Genomic DNA, 15,268 nt, shown 5'->3' on the forward strand with positions numbered 1-15,268 from the left:
AGGTGCACTTGTTGAAATCTGTATGACCTCTTGAAACGAAGTCACAAGATCATTCAGAGTTCAACAAAAAGTGGGGTGATATGATAGAGCAATGTTGAAGCGAAACTTGATGTGTAAGGATAAAGAAATCACCTTGCCTCTTTATAAGGCCTTAATAAGACCGCACCTGGATTATTGTGCATAGATTTGGTCTCCTGGATTCCAAGGGGATAGAGAAGCTCAAGAAAGGGTTCACAGAAGAAGCCACAAAGATTATATATATCAGAGTATGGGATGTAGATTATGAAGACAGATTGTGAGTATGTGGATTACAGACTCTGGTTAACAGGAGAAAGTGGGGTGATATGATAGAGGTCTATAAACTTCTGAATGGGTGTTATATGACATCATCTAATGAAATTTTTTGTCATATAAAACATAGGAAGAGAACACTGGAGCATCCATGGAAGTTAAGTTGTTCACAGTAAGGAAAGGACAAGATTAGGTTTTTCTCTCATGGAGCAGTGAGTGAGTGGATGGGCTTGCCTTTAAGGGATAGTGAGTGCATCTAGTGGGAATGAATTGTTAAGGGAAGGTATGACAGCTGGTTCGGGTGATGTATAGCCTCTCTCGATGAGTCCTTGACTCCTTGGAGGTTTCAGATAACAATAATAGTAATAATAATAAAATAAAAACAAACTGGCATAAAACTAAATGAAACCTAGTTGATTTCAGAAATAAGTGGAAATAATGTTCTTCATATCCAAGTAAGGAAAGCTTCAATTCTTAATTTTTCATGCCCAATGCAATACATCTATGCATATTAATACTTTGCAAAGAAATACACTGCAAATGAGGTACCATTTACTATTAGAAATCAGTAAAATCTATTTACTAGTATCAACTTTAGATTTCAGGAATGGCTGCAAAGTGCCTCCCTCATCATTTTAATGATAAGGAAGGTGATCATTCCTTAATTTTTTATTCTGGATTTTTTTTTATAGAAATCCAAAGTAGATATCGCCAAACTACTATGTGCTGTTAATAAGTTTCCATGATCTTTCAGTTATTTTCTCATCATGCATCTTTTATGTGTTAGAAATTAAACCAATATCTATAGGTCTAATATCTAAACTCATAATAAATAATTTTTAAATCATTTTTAAAAAGAGACAAAACAAAACTTGGCTATAAGCATTTGCTCAAACTATTAACTAGAAATTCAGATTTTTTTTTTTGAGAAACCTGCATTTCTAGTTAATATTTTATCATAAAACTCGATATGAGTTTTTCATAGTCATTCTGTCGCTACTGAAGTGATAAAAAATACTACTATTCTATTTAAAATACGTCTGCTCCATATTTAGTGAATTCTATATTTTATGATGATCGTGGATAATTAAATTTACCTGATATTCTTTACTTGTTAAAGCCAAAAGATAATCTACACTGTTTGGATGGAAATGAATTACAGAATCTCTTAAAACAAATGACATTACACTAGGAGTCAAAGTTCTTCCACCATCCTTGCTATACATTAATGCTGTCTGATTTAGATGTAAAATAGAGCCCACGAACAATATCTGTAAAGAAAACAAAATTTATGAGAATTCATTATAAGTAATGAAAGTATTGCCGTTGTATAATATGAATGGGAAACCATGGACACCAAATCTGATTTTTGCACTACAATAAGCTATTTCTTTTCTTATTCTGAATAAGCAATTCACCAAAGAAAAGCAAAAAAAATAATAAAATAAAATAAACAACAAAGTAATCTTGAGGCATGCACATGTCTATGAGATATGATTTGTTTGTTTATACTTCTAATTTTTTTAGGAAATGACAATGTCAACTAAATTATTAATTATAAAAATTTTAATTAATAACTACCTATATTTCAGCAATGTTACATTGCTATCTTCAGAGATTACAATACAACGGTATGTGCACGCAGGCACTCACACTAAGCAAATGAGGCTGAAGAAAGGCAACTGAAGTCAGTCCTAGAGGCCTAAAAGGTGTCCCTTAGCAGGCAGTCAATACATCAGGATATCTGAACACAAGGACTTCATCCGTTCCACCAACACTGCCACTCAGGACTTGCTGACCATGCATTGGACACCCACTACAGAATATGCTGGAAGAAGGCCACTTTATTACACCACAACAAGTACAAAAGATTATTCCTTGAATCAACCTCAGCTCTGAAAAACTTCCCAAACCTCAACAAATTTGGGTGCATGAGACTGCCCCAAATTTGGAGAGCATTAATTCTAAGATCGTTAGTCCAATGGCCAAGACAACCCAATTTAACCTGCTAGGGGAACCTTTTAGAATTCTAGGACCAACTTCAGTCGCCTTTATTCAGTCTCATTTGCTTAGTGTGAGTGCCAGCATGCACATATCGTTGTTTTGTAATCTCTGAAGATGGCAATGTAACATTGCTGAAATATAGATAGTTATTAAAGTTTTTATAATTAATAATTTAGTTTAAATTGTCATTTTCTAAAAAAATAAGTGTCTAACCAATGTATAAGCTTATCTATAAGACATGTTTATTTAACAGAAGAAACCATCAAGTCCATCCTTCACAAATCATTTTTGTTTTTTATGGAAAGTTGCTATTACCTGCAACAGGAACAGTTTTAAGAAAAAAAACATTTGTTATTCTCTTGAAGAGAATGCTTTATCTACAAAACGTTATGTTTTTAACTTAAGGCCATCATACTGTTTGCCAGTCTGAACCTATTTTATTTTGTACAGTTTTTTTAAATCTATGTCATCCTGATTTGATGCTACTAGTCAAAATTACAGGAAGAAATAAAAACAAAGTAATTAAACATTATTATTATTATTATTTTTTTAAATCTTTAAACTTGTGCCTTCTTCCAATCAACCAACCAACCAACCAAGTAAAATCGAATCCCACTATACCAGGAACAGTCAACTTCATGTTTCCTTCATTCTTCTGTAATCAAAACATCAGAAAAATCCTCAGTAATCAGGCTCTTTATGTAATATACAGAGAGAAGCTAATCCAAGGAACAATAGCAGAGGAATGAATGGAGAGAAGAAAATTAATTCTGTTAGTTTAGAGTTCTGCTGTGAACTGCAATCAGTTACTGATTATGTTATGATCTCTTCTTCTTCTGCAGCTTTTCCCACTTAAGAAGGGTCGTAAGATCCTGCTGATGTTATTTTTCCTCAGGGCCACAGTTTCCATAGCATTTGTCACAGCTGGTCTCACTAATGTCCTGTAGATTTTGCCTTTTAGATTGATCGGCACCCTCTTATCGCAATAGCACTCCAGCCATCTCTCTCTCTCCAGTTCCTCCATCCTGCATCCCACTTCCTTCTTAGCTTCACCATTCTCTTTCATTGTTGAACCTAAGTATCTAAAGTCACCGACCTTCCTGATGACGTTTCCTTCTAGCTCCAGATCTGTCTACTACCTCTCTCTTCCAGTACTTTTCCTCCAACTTTCCAGTTTAGCTGCCACTTCTTCTCTTGATTCTACACACAGCACGATGTCATCTGCATACAACACAGTCCAAGGCACGTCTTCTCTCACCTCCTCCATTACCACCTCCATCACAATATTAAACAGGAACGGACTTAATGATGATCCTTGATGCAAGTCAACTGTCACTGGAAAACTTTCTGTCTCTTCCAGGTAGGTCCGAACTCTTGTGTGCACATTTAAGTTGCAGCACATGGGTCTGGATGTCAGATTGGTCAACTGGATTCAGGATTGGCTGTCTGATAGGTATCAGAGAGTTGTGTATGGTGGAGCAGTTTCAAGGAGGCAGAGGGTTACAAGTGGGGTCCCACAGGGCTCAGTACTAGGACCTATATTGTTTAACCTTTATATCAATGACATTGCCAGTGGATTGCAAGGGGATATTCAGTTGTTTGCGGATGATGCGAAGCTGGGAAGGATTATTAGTAATAGTGCAGATGTGGTAGCCCTGCAAGAGGATTTAAATAAGCTAGATAGATGGGCAAATGAATGGGGGTATCAGTTTAATGCAGCAAAATGTAAGGTCTTGAGGTTTGGGAAACATCAATGGGATGCTGCATACTCTATGGGAGGAGTTATACTCGAGGAAGTTGGGGAGACAAGAGATCTGGGGTTGATGATTGATAGAAACCTGAAGTTTAGGGAACATATTGCAAAGGTGGTGAAGGTAACACAGAGGATTGCTGCAATTATGAGAAGGATACTGACCTGCAGAGATAAGAGGGTTATCATTCCATTGTATAAGTCTCTGATCAGACCACACTTAGACTATTGTTCTCAGATTCGGTCCCCAGGATTTGAAGGGGATAAATTAATTGTGGAAAGGGTACAAAGACAGATAACAAAGATGGTTTCACGACTGTACAATTTTGGTTATGAGGATCGGCTGAGGGAATGTGGACTGCAGAGTTTGGTGGATAGAAGAAGGAGAGGTGATATGATTGAGACTTTTAAACTGTTGAGAGGTGGTTACAGGGTTGAAACTGGGGAGTTCTTTCGCTTGGTTGAACAGCGGGAAGGAATGATGATAAGAGGCCATCCCTGGAAGTTACGAAAGGAAACTGTGAGCAAGAGGGTAAGGAGTGGTTTCTTTGCGTGGAGGGGGGTTGAACCGTGAAATGCATTGCCTGATGGAGTGGTGGGAGCGAGAACGGTCAATGAGTTTAAAGAGTGGTATGATAGACTTTGTGTTTCTTAGGGGGGGGGGACCTCCCCTCGATGAGTCTTGACAGACTTTATGTTCTTAGGAAGGACCTCCCACAATGAGTCTTTTGACTCCATGGAGGCCTTAATAATAATAATAATTTCTGTATATCTCCTGCACCAGCTTGACATATTTCTCCAGTACCTTCTTCTCCCTCAGACACTTCCAGACTTCTTGCCTTGGCACTCTATCATATGCTTTCTCCAGATCAATAAATACCAGATGTAGCTCTCGTTGCTTCTTTTGAAACTTTTCCATCACCTGTCGTAACCCAAAGATAGCATCTGTTGTCGATCGACTAGGCATGAAGCCAAACTGCTCCTTCAAAATCTCCACCTCCTTTCTCAGTCTTCCATCAAGAGCCCTCTCTAGGATTTTAATTGTGTGGGATATCAACTTTATTCCTCTGTAATTCTTACAGTCTTGTGCATCCCCTTTACTCTTGTAGATGGGGACAAGAGTACTTTCCCTCCATTTCTCAGGTATATTTTCCTGTTGACAAACTTTTATTAACAGGTCCCACAGCAGTTCAATTCCCTCTTCCCCTAGTGCTATTTTTCCATTCTTCATCCTCTTTATGGTCTCCTTCACTTCCTCTACTAATGTTCTGCACCATCCCCTCATAAGGCTCCTCCCCATCTCCTCTGTGAGTCCTTGCATTTTCTTCATTCAAAAGCTCTTCAAAGTATATTCTCCATCTGTTTCTTATATCCACATACCTCCTTAATACCTTTCCTTCAGTGAACTGCAATCAGTTACTGATTATGTCATGATGCTGATGATGATTCTGAGGAACAATATCTACAAAAATATCTCTAGAAAATGCATATAGTAGAAATTTTACATGTAATGACAAGCAAACTGAAGCAATTAAGGCCATGAGACCTGGATGTATGTATGTATGTATGTATGTCAGTCTGTTAACTGGAATTTGATTTCTGGCCATTGTGTATGCTTGTGAGATGAAATACTGAGGTTTCTAAATGGAGTATTGTTGTGTCCTATTTCCATTTTCCATTTTCTCAATGTTACAAGTAAAGTCTTTCCTATGTGTGTCACGTGGTACCTCTGAAACACAAAGGGATAGCTTCAGGGCCGAGCCAAAACCAATGTGGCAGAGCCTTCGTAATCTACCTCTCTTAAAGTTCTAAGAAATTTATATTTTTACGCTGTGCCACTTAGAACTCTTAGATTAAAATAAATTATGTTAATCAAGAAGTGAGTAAGAAGATGTACTGAAATAACACTAGATTTGCAATCGTGACCTTAATCATACTCTAGAAGTTTCCCGCTGAGATTCGTAACAATTTTACAAGTGGTGCATCGGATTCCATACACAGACAATCTTGGTTAAATATTGCAAGGTTTATTAAGCACTAAATATACAGATAGTGAAACAAGCAAAATTTCCATTCTAAGTAAGTTAAAAATCAAATTAAATCAATCACATGAACACCCTCAACAGATATGATCATCAAGACACAATTTATAAATCCTACATTACAATCTTAATACTAACAATCCATATCAACATTCATTCCTTAGGCTGAATCTTCTTAACATCCATTATCATATACAATAATTCAAATTCGTTTAATGATTATCCTTTCATGATCTCCTATGTAACAAAATTTTGCTATAGTCCTGTCTTATAATTCTAACTGAGTCCTTCACTATCAAAGTTTCACATAACATTAAGTGTTCAAGTTATACACAAACAAAGAACAAATTTTCTACTTATCCACACACGATAGTTCCTCACTCTTTCTGCATCATCACCAGTTTGTGTTTTATTCAACTGGACATTCCTTCAGTACCCTCAATCTATCTCAGGGCCTAGAATTTTCCGATCATCGATATGCTCAAGCGATCTTTTCATGACCACCTCAGTCACAGCCTTCGGGACACGTATTTTTTCCAACTCTAAGCGGCATGGACTGCTGCTGCTGCTGCCTCCCGGGAGTCCATGACTAGGTTTCCTGCAGAAACATTGTCCGAGCACTCAGGAATAGAGTTGCTCACGCAACCGTCCAGCCAACGAAAACCCAGCACCAAGAGAGCTGGTCAACAACCAGAGAGAAGAGACTTAAGGGGTGGGGGGGGGGTTCCCTAACCCTTTTATATCTCCTCCCTACTGGTAATCACCGTAACTTAGGTCATTCACCCGGCACACAGAATTTTCGTCACATGGGTCTGATCTCACAACATCCGTTCTCTCTCCGCTTGTTTTCTTCACGTGCCGTGAGTACGCGACTGCCGGAGGCAACCATCTGCTTGCCCCCGAACTTTGAGCTTTTGTTCACACAGATTATCTTTGCCGTTTCTCTAGCAAGTTATTTTACATCAAAGGTAATATCAACTCTAAATCAATATTATTAACTTACACTTATTGGCATTTTTTTATATATATATATTTTTTTCTTTTATCAAGTAAATTAAATAATATCTCCTTGAATTATTTCACAATTCCTTCCCTTTAAAACTAATGTATTCAATATTATACAAAGAGCATACCAACACATACTTATAAACAAGCATATATTTAAATTTTTTATGGCGTCTTTGCCTGTTAAATGATGATAAGTGGAATCTTAGTATTCTAGACTTATCAAAGTTTAACAGTATACTGCAAAAAGGTGAGATGCGTAATGACCAAATATACTGACAGTCGAGTTTCATTCTGTTAGAAAAAAGAGTGTTTATGATTTGGCAGACTGGAGATAGAAATGGTTATCACACTAATGTTGTAATAAAGATTGAAATTTATATTTGCAAAGCAGACCTCAAGCATGTTTGTCTGGAGAGGCTTATTTCTGGATGTAATTGCTTCATCCTTGCTTGACTTTTCATGTTTGTTGTTACTATGTAAGGTAAGCTGAAATTAAAGAACGTGAATGCTCTATAATAAATTCTTTGCTAAACCATAAAATCAGAGGAAGTTGTTCAACTAAAGTCAACTTTGATGGCAAAAATATGTGATACTTGAAATATTTGAAGAATACTCTTTTCTTGGCAGTGTCTACAGAGGATGGTTCCCACTCAGATTTGGAATATTTATGTGGATAGAAAGTATCTAATAAAAAAGAGGGAGGTAGCAATGATCTCTAAACCTCCATTTGTCATATAACATCTTTTCCATGCCCAGCTAAATTGACACCAAGTCTTTCATGTTTCATTTTAGGAATGGCTGTTTCTAGTCCAACTAAAGTTGACACATTTTTAAGGAAGCCAGTTCAAAACTGATGACAATTTTCTCAATCTCACAGACAGCTTGTCAGAGTAATAAACTTATAATTGGTTGGAACTTAATTCACAACATCTAAGTTCTGGTTGCTTTCCTGGCTTTGGAAAGGCAACAATGATTGCAGCGGAAGGGTGTTCCACAGAAGTATATGAAAATACAGGTAATTAAAACTGCAAATTTGCAATAACATCGGGAAGTATAATTTGAGTGATTGAAACAAAGATAAACAAAGGCAAGGAAGACACTATCTATAGTGACACTTCAAGTATTACTGTGCATTTCTAATTAATATTGGTGTGATAAAAGTCAGCAGCATACTTCGCTATAATTTAAAACAGTTGAATGATGTTTCATAATGCTCATGTGGTTTAAAGTGATGCTTAGAAAGTTATCACTGGAAGACAGTTAAGAATGGCTCTCAAATAACAAAAAACTGGATAATGATCATGATTAGCAGAAGCAGATATAAAATGAGAGCTGAAGTTTTTAATTGATAGAAAAAGGGGAAAGGAAGTTCTGAAACAGTTTTTATTATTATTATTATTGTTCCGGGCAACTCCAAGGAGTCGACAGACTCATCGAGGGAGGCCCTAACATCATGTCAAGAACAACTATTCAACATTCACACAGTATCTATCATACCTTGCCTTGAACTCATTCACGGTCGTAGCACCCACAACAGACTCTGGAAGCTTATTCCACTCATTCACCACTCTCCAAGTAAAAAACCTAGCTCTAACACCCTTGTCAACCACGCTCTTGCCCAGCTTCCATGCATGGCCCCTAGTCCTCCCACCACCAGTCATATTTTCAAAAAACTGGATCAATCTTGTAGAAACCCTTCAGTAATTTGAATGTCTCAATCATATCACCCCTCCTTCACCTATCGTCCAATCTCTGCAACCCACAAATCTTCAACCTATTCTCATAAGGTTCATTCCACAGACCTTCTATCATCTTGGTCACTCGACTCTAGATCCTCTCCACTTCCTCCCCATCACAAAGAAACCCTGGTGCCCATAACTGGGCACAGTAGTCCAGATGGGGTCTTATCAAGGCTCGATACAGAGGAACAACAACTTGTTTGTCTCTGCATGTTAAAGTATTTTTCAGAAGCCAAGTGATTTGATGAGCTGATTTAGTCACTTTTGCAATGTGTCCCCTAAACTTCAATTCCCTATCCACCAACACTCCTAAATCCCTGGCCTCATCAATCTCCTGGAGTATGGTTCCACCAATGCGATATACTGCTGCTATTCTTTTCACCCCAAAGTGCATAACCTTACACTTTGCCACATTAAATTGACATCCATTTTTCCTAGCCCAGTCCTCCAAACTATCCAAATCATCCTGTAACATTTTGATATCCTGTGCACTCGCAATTGCTCTACCCAACTTTGCATCATCAGCAAACAAGTGAACACTTCCTCTCAAATCCTTTCCTATATCATTGATGAACAAATTGAAAAGCAGTGGTCCAAGAACAGAGCCCTGTGGCACACCACTAGTCACAAGCCATCTTTTAGACTCTACTCCTGCATAAACCACTCTCTGGTATCTCTCCTTCAACCACCCTCCTATCCATCTCACCAACCCTATATCTATCCCCATCTGCTCCAGTTTACTGATAGGGTTCCATGTGGTATCCTGTCAAAGGCCTTGGCAAGGTCCAGTAGTATCACTGTAAACCCATTACCCCTATCCAGTTCAACCGTCACTGTGTTATAGAACGTAAGCAAGTTACTGAGACATGATCTACCCTTCACAAAACCATGTTGCCCCCCATACAATATCCCATTTTCATCTATCCAATCCTGTATTCTTTTCTTGACTAATTTCTCTAAGACCTTGACAATGATTCCTGATATGCTAATCGGTCGGCAATTTACAACAGCAGTCTTGGAACCACCTTTATGCAGTGGAACTATTTCCCTCTTTCCGCCCCCTCGGGACTAACCCAGACCCGAGACTCAAATTAAACAAAATGGTCAAGGGTACTGACAATTCTTTAGCTGCTTCTCGTACGACATGAGCTGGTATACCATCCAATCCCACGGATGTATTGACATTGAGGTTATGCAATAGACTACTCACCTCCACTTCATTCACCACAATTCCCATATAATCTACTGGTTTATTCGTTTCTGCGATGTCACCTGGATGACATATACCTGCAAAGTGCTCACTCAGTAACTCAACTATATCAACTGATTCAGTTACCTCCCTACCATCGGCATTCTTTAAAATCATTCTGCCATGTACATTTTTCCTTTTACTTGCTACATATCTAAAAAACTGTTTAGGATTCTCTTTAGCCTGCATGGCCAATGTTCTTTTGTAATCCTTTTTTGCTTTTCTTACCACACTCGTTACCTTTCTGGCCTGCGCTTTATACCATTCATGTGCCTGCCGGTCATCTTTCTCCTTAAATTCCCTCCATAGTTGTTTCTTTTTTTGCAGCTCAAGCTTAATGGTGTTATTCATCCATTTAACCCCTACTTGATTTATTATTCGGACTCTAGATATACAGTCAGCCATTGCTTCATACAAACACTTCTTAACTGCCTCCCATGCACTATCACCTTCTAGTCCTTGCAGTTGTACATGCCATGTTTGCTGCTAAATTCTGCCAAATTCACTAATAACTACTACATGTGAACTAGTTATTGCTTTTAAATGAAATAACACTGATCTATTTTGCTTATGAAAAAGCAGAAAATATTAAAAAAAAAAAAAAGCTAGGAAATGTAGATACAGAATAAAAAGCAAGAACCTTCACACCATTAAGATATGTTACTTAATGATAACTAATTAACAAACAAAAGGCAAGGTGATTAGTGCATAATTTCATTCACAAGATATGATTAATATCCCAAGGAAGAAATTAATTAAATTCACTAATGCTGTGAACAACACATTTTGGTCTTCACATAATGTGGAATTTTCTACTGTTCAATTAAAAAAAAAAAAAAAATTTAAATTGCTCAATAATTTTTCCTTAGTCTTATTAAGGTTCATCAAAATCAGCTCATCTATCTTAAGCTGTTTAAAGTGGATGGATGACTAATCGTGGACAGAAAATAATATGCTGAAGCTAATAAGTGCTGTTCACTTGCAAATGCATCTTATCACATAAAATTAATTACTACATCAAAAAGGGTAAAACGCAGCCTGTGCAAGACAAGAAAACAGAGCAAATTCAGGAGAGCATCAATGAAATTCCTATTGCTCTATTTCTTGATTCACCTATATTCTCCCCCCCCCCCCCCACACACACATTTCAGTCCTAATTCTAGCAAGATAATATGGACTGCTGGCATCTAGGAAGAACTTCTAAAGCTGAGATAAAAACCTATAACTGATTTCAATGTCAGTTGAATAGAGGCTAATACTGAAAAGCTGTTTGTTATTTTTTCCTTTCTTTTTTATCAAGCTAATTTCCATTCTAAAATTTTGCTGACATATTTATTGTTGATGACTTTATAAGTATATTTTTAATTTTCTCACTTCTTCATGTATACAAAATATTTAACATTGATTTTTAACTTAAAAATTATTCAAAATAATTTAATTTATATCATATAATATATATATATATATATATAATATAATTCAAATTATAAAATAAGATAATTTTTTATATAATGATCAAGTAAGTTTTATATAATAATGTTGGAAGTTTTTTCCCGCTTCGTTAGACTATAATAAATTTAGTTTAATCCTTTATCCAAGTGTAAGCAAACAAAATTTGCGACTGAAGTATCTTCAGGACTGAGGCAACTCGTGATAAAGGTGGACCAAGCTCTCATCACTCCTAGTCTTAGTATCTCCCATAATGCAAAGCACATCTCCTTGGGGACATGTATAATGCTATGCATTAAGGGAAGGGCCACTACCCAGACTGGTTTCGACCTTTATTGATGTCTCGTCAGTGGGAGAGAGATCCAGAAGTGGTGACACTAAGGTGGAAGCAATGGAGAATCACCACCTTGCAGATAGGCCTGCAACATGACATTCTATCACAATGCCTCTTCCAAACTCTTCAGTTCTCTTCTGGTTGGAAGTTTTTTCACTTGGTTATACTACAAATTAAAGATACCAAGAAATTATAAACTTGGTTTAATTCTTTATCCAAGTGTAAGCAAACAAAGTTTGCACCTGAAGTATTTTCAGGATGGAGCAACTCTTATATAGAAGCTAATGACTTCACATCACTTGCCTTAGTATCCCCATCCTGAAAATACTTCAGGTGGAAACTTCGTTTGCTTACACTAGGATAAAGGATTAAACCAAGTACATAATTTCTTAGTATCTTTAATTTATAGTATACCAAGAGAAAAAACTTCCAACAACTTTCTCTAATCCAGAGTAACTTAATAATAAGTGAGACCCCTTTTTGGCAACTCGTATAGATAAATATGACTTCTCCATTGCTTCCACCTTAATATCACCACCTCTGGGTCTGCCTCCCCACTGATGAGACCTCAATAAAGGTTTAAACCGGTCTGGGTAGTGGCCCTTCCCTTAATGCATAGCATTATATATGTCTGCAAGGAGATGTGTGCTTTGCATTATGAGAGATACTGAGACTAGGAGTGATGAGAGCTTGGTCTACCTTTACCACGAGTTGCCTCAGTCCTGAAGATACTTCAGGTGCAAACTCTGTTTGTTTACACTTGGATAAAGGATTAAACTAAATTTATTATTTATATTTATATAATGATCAAGTAAGTTTTCTTTCACAAAGAACACTGCCTGCACTTCCATGAGTTTCATGTGCTATGACACCAAATGATAAAATAGTGCTACAATTTAAGACAGAAGATAAAATAAACCAATATTTTGTAAAGTAAATATAAAAGAAAACTATATTTTTTTTTGTATGGTTTTATTTTTAAATAAGAATGAAAAAAGATTTTTTTTACAGTTTTTTTTTCTTTGAAACTAAATGACAGTCACTCACCCAGTTAAACCTGAATGGTTGGTGATCCTGAATCAGACCAACAGTTTAAATATTTAAGAAAAAATATTTTTCATTTACAAGTTTACATTACCACTAATGTCCTATCAAGTTTCCTCCAAATGCATGTATCACTTGTCAGCACTTAAATATCAGATCTTATATCTCTCTCTTCTAGGGCACTTCTGACTGCTTCAATCTACCTACATCCTTGGTCTCCCTCTGGATCTTTTTTCTGCCAGTTAGGCATCCAACACCTTTCCTCTCCCATTCTGTTTAAGTGATTATACCACTTTTTTTTTTGCCATTAATGTCATCTGTTCATTCCCCTGATTTCTCTCAGATATACCTGTGGTCTTTCATCAAATATTTTATTTCTAATCCAACTCTCAAATCTCTAAGTGAAAATTTGTTTGAACACTGTCATGCATACTACTACTAATAGTAGTAGTAGTAGTTTAGTATTTTTTGGCGAATTTTGTCTTATTCCATATAAATTTATTAGGCTTGTTCCCCAACATACCAGCTTTGATTATCTTATTGCTCATTTTCATATTTAATTTGCCATTCTCACTGAAAATTGTGCCTAAATAGCTGAAATATTTTACTTGTTCTGCAAGTTATCCATTCAGGATGCAATTGATGCTTTCAATATTCCAGCCTATTTTCTCAATCTGTAATCGGATTGCTGATTTTCATAACAAATTTATTACAGCAATTATAAAATTTACTTGGAAAATTCTGAAGACTTGTATTGCATTTTAAGAATATAACATCATCAGCATAAAGCAAAAGCTTATTAGTTGATATTTTCAATTATACTATTAGGTTTAATGCCACTTCTTTTCATAATGTGATCCATAAAGATTATTATTAACCTAAGATCCCATGGAGTCAAAAACTCATCTAGGAGGTCCTTTTATTATACACACAGCTCATCATACCTGCACATTAACTACACTCAAATTATCTGCAGACACCATCCTCTCAGGCAAGGCATTCCAATCATTCACAACTTTGCATGCAAAAAACCTACTTTTCACTTCCCTGCTCGCCAAATGATGATGATCATCATCGTCAAATTCCAGTTATTTGTACCCTCAGGAGATGTACAAGGTGATAATTATGAGTACAGATGATAGTTAAGAATGGAAATAGTGTGCACTCTTGGCTTACTCCTGATTTTACATCAAACCACTTTCCAGTACTTCTATCAATTCTAATTCCTGACCTAAGAGACTATGTACTGCTCTCTAGAATGTTACATTTGTTCTGCGACTAGCTTTTCTTTTGGAAACTTGTCGTATGCATTTAGCAAATATATTAAAAGTACAGATCCTTGTTATATTCCTACAATTTCTCAACTATTACGTCTCTAAGTTTCTCTTCCACACTTTTTCTTATCCTCTTTTCAAATATGCTTGAATAAATTTTACCTGGAACACTCAGAGCAATACCATAATTCTCACATTACATTTCATTTCTAATATTATAGATGGCAACTATGAGAGCTTTGCTCCAATCATTTGGAATTTAGCCATGGGTAAAGTTTTAAAGCTTCATATTTTAGTTTTCTGGCCATGTATCATCTGCTTAAGCTGCCTTACTTTTTTTTTCAAGATACAACATCAAGAAAACTTGGTGTAGCCTCCTCGCTTAATGACATTATCTTTCCAAAAAAATCACGTTATATTAAAAATGCAGTCATGTTTAGTATATTATATTTAATTTTATATTTAATTTATTATGTTATAATTAACATTCTTTAAATTAATGGTGGATTAATAAATCACATATGGCAAAAGCTCAAATAAGTCATTTACATAATATTTAAAATTTTTGCTCAGTTACATTCATCATCATCATCAAATCCCTGACATGTACTTTCAAGGAGTATACAGGATATGATAGTATTACATGAAAAATTTACATCATTACTAACTTCCTATTTACAATTTTCCTCCAAATCAATCTGTTGCCTGTCAAGACTCCAACATTATCAAATCTTATATTTCTATCTTCTAAGGCACTTTTTACCGTATCAATCCACCTATATCTTGACCATCCTCTGGGTCTTTTTCCTACCAACCTGGCAGAGAACATTTGTTTTGTCTATCTTTCCTCTCCCATTCTGTTTAAGTGACCATGTCACCTGAGATTAGCTCTGCTAACACATTCCTGGATGCTAACAATGTCAAGTTCTTTCTAATATCCTTGTTTTTAATATGATATTGCCATTAAAGCCATCTGTTCACACCCTTAATCTTTCTCAGGACTCTCATATAAGCAGTCCCTAGTCTTTGGTCAAGAGTTTTACTTCTAATCCAGCTCTCAGCATAAGTTAAAATTGATTTCAAC

At 36.2% G+C, this 15,268-nt stretch overlaps 1 protein-coding gene across 2 annotated transcripts in view; it reads right to left on the bottom strand.

Moving 5' to 3' along the window:
• LOC150109287 (sortilin-like) overlaps positions 1 to 15,268 on the bottom strand; it is a 508,125-nt gene that overhangs the window by 386,927 nt on the left and 105,930 nt on the right. For both annotated transcript variants that reach the window (XR_016549652.1, XM_090406996.1), the window contains exon 5: positions 1,389 to 1,562. Coding sequence is in view for 1 of the 2 variants with exons in the window: in XM_090406996.1 (XP_090263122.1) it covers positions 1,389 to 1,562 (174 nt within the window). In the remaining variant the exon portion in view is untranslated. The remainder of the gene's footprint in view (positions 1 to 1,388; positions 1,563 to 15,268) is intronic.

Source organism: Typopeltis vanoorti, chromosome 2 (assembly GCF_054136105.1).
Source record: "Typopeltis vanoorti isolate ZY-2024b chromosome 2, IOZ_Tvanoo_1.0, whole genome shotgun sequence".
Taxonomy (NCBI): Eukaryota; Metazoa; Arthropoda; class Arachnida; order Uropygi; family Thelyphonidae; genus Typopeltis; species Typopeltis vanoorti.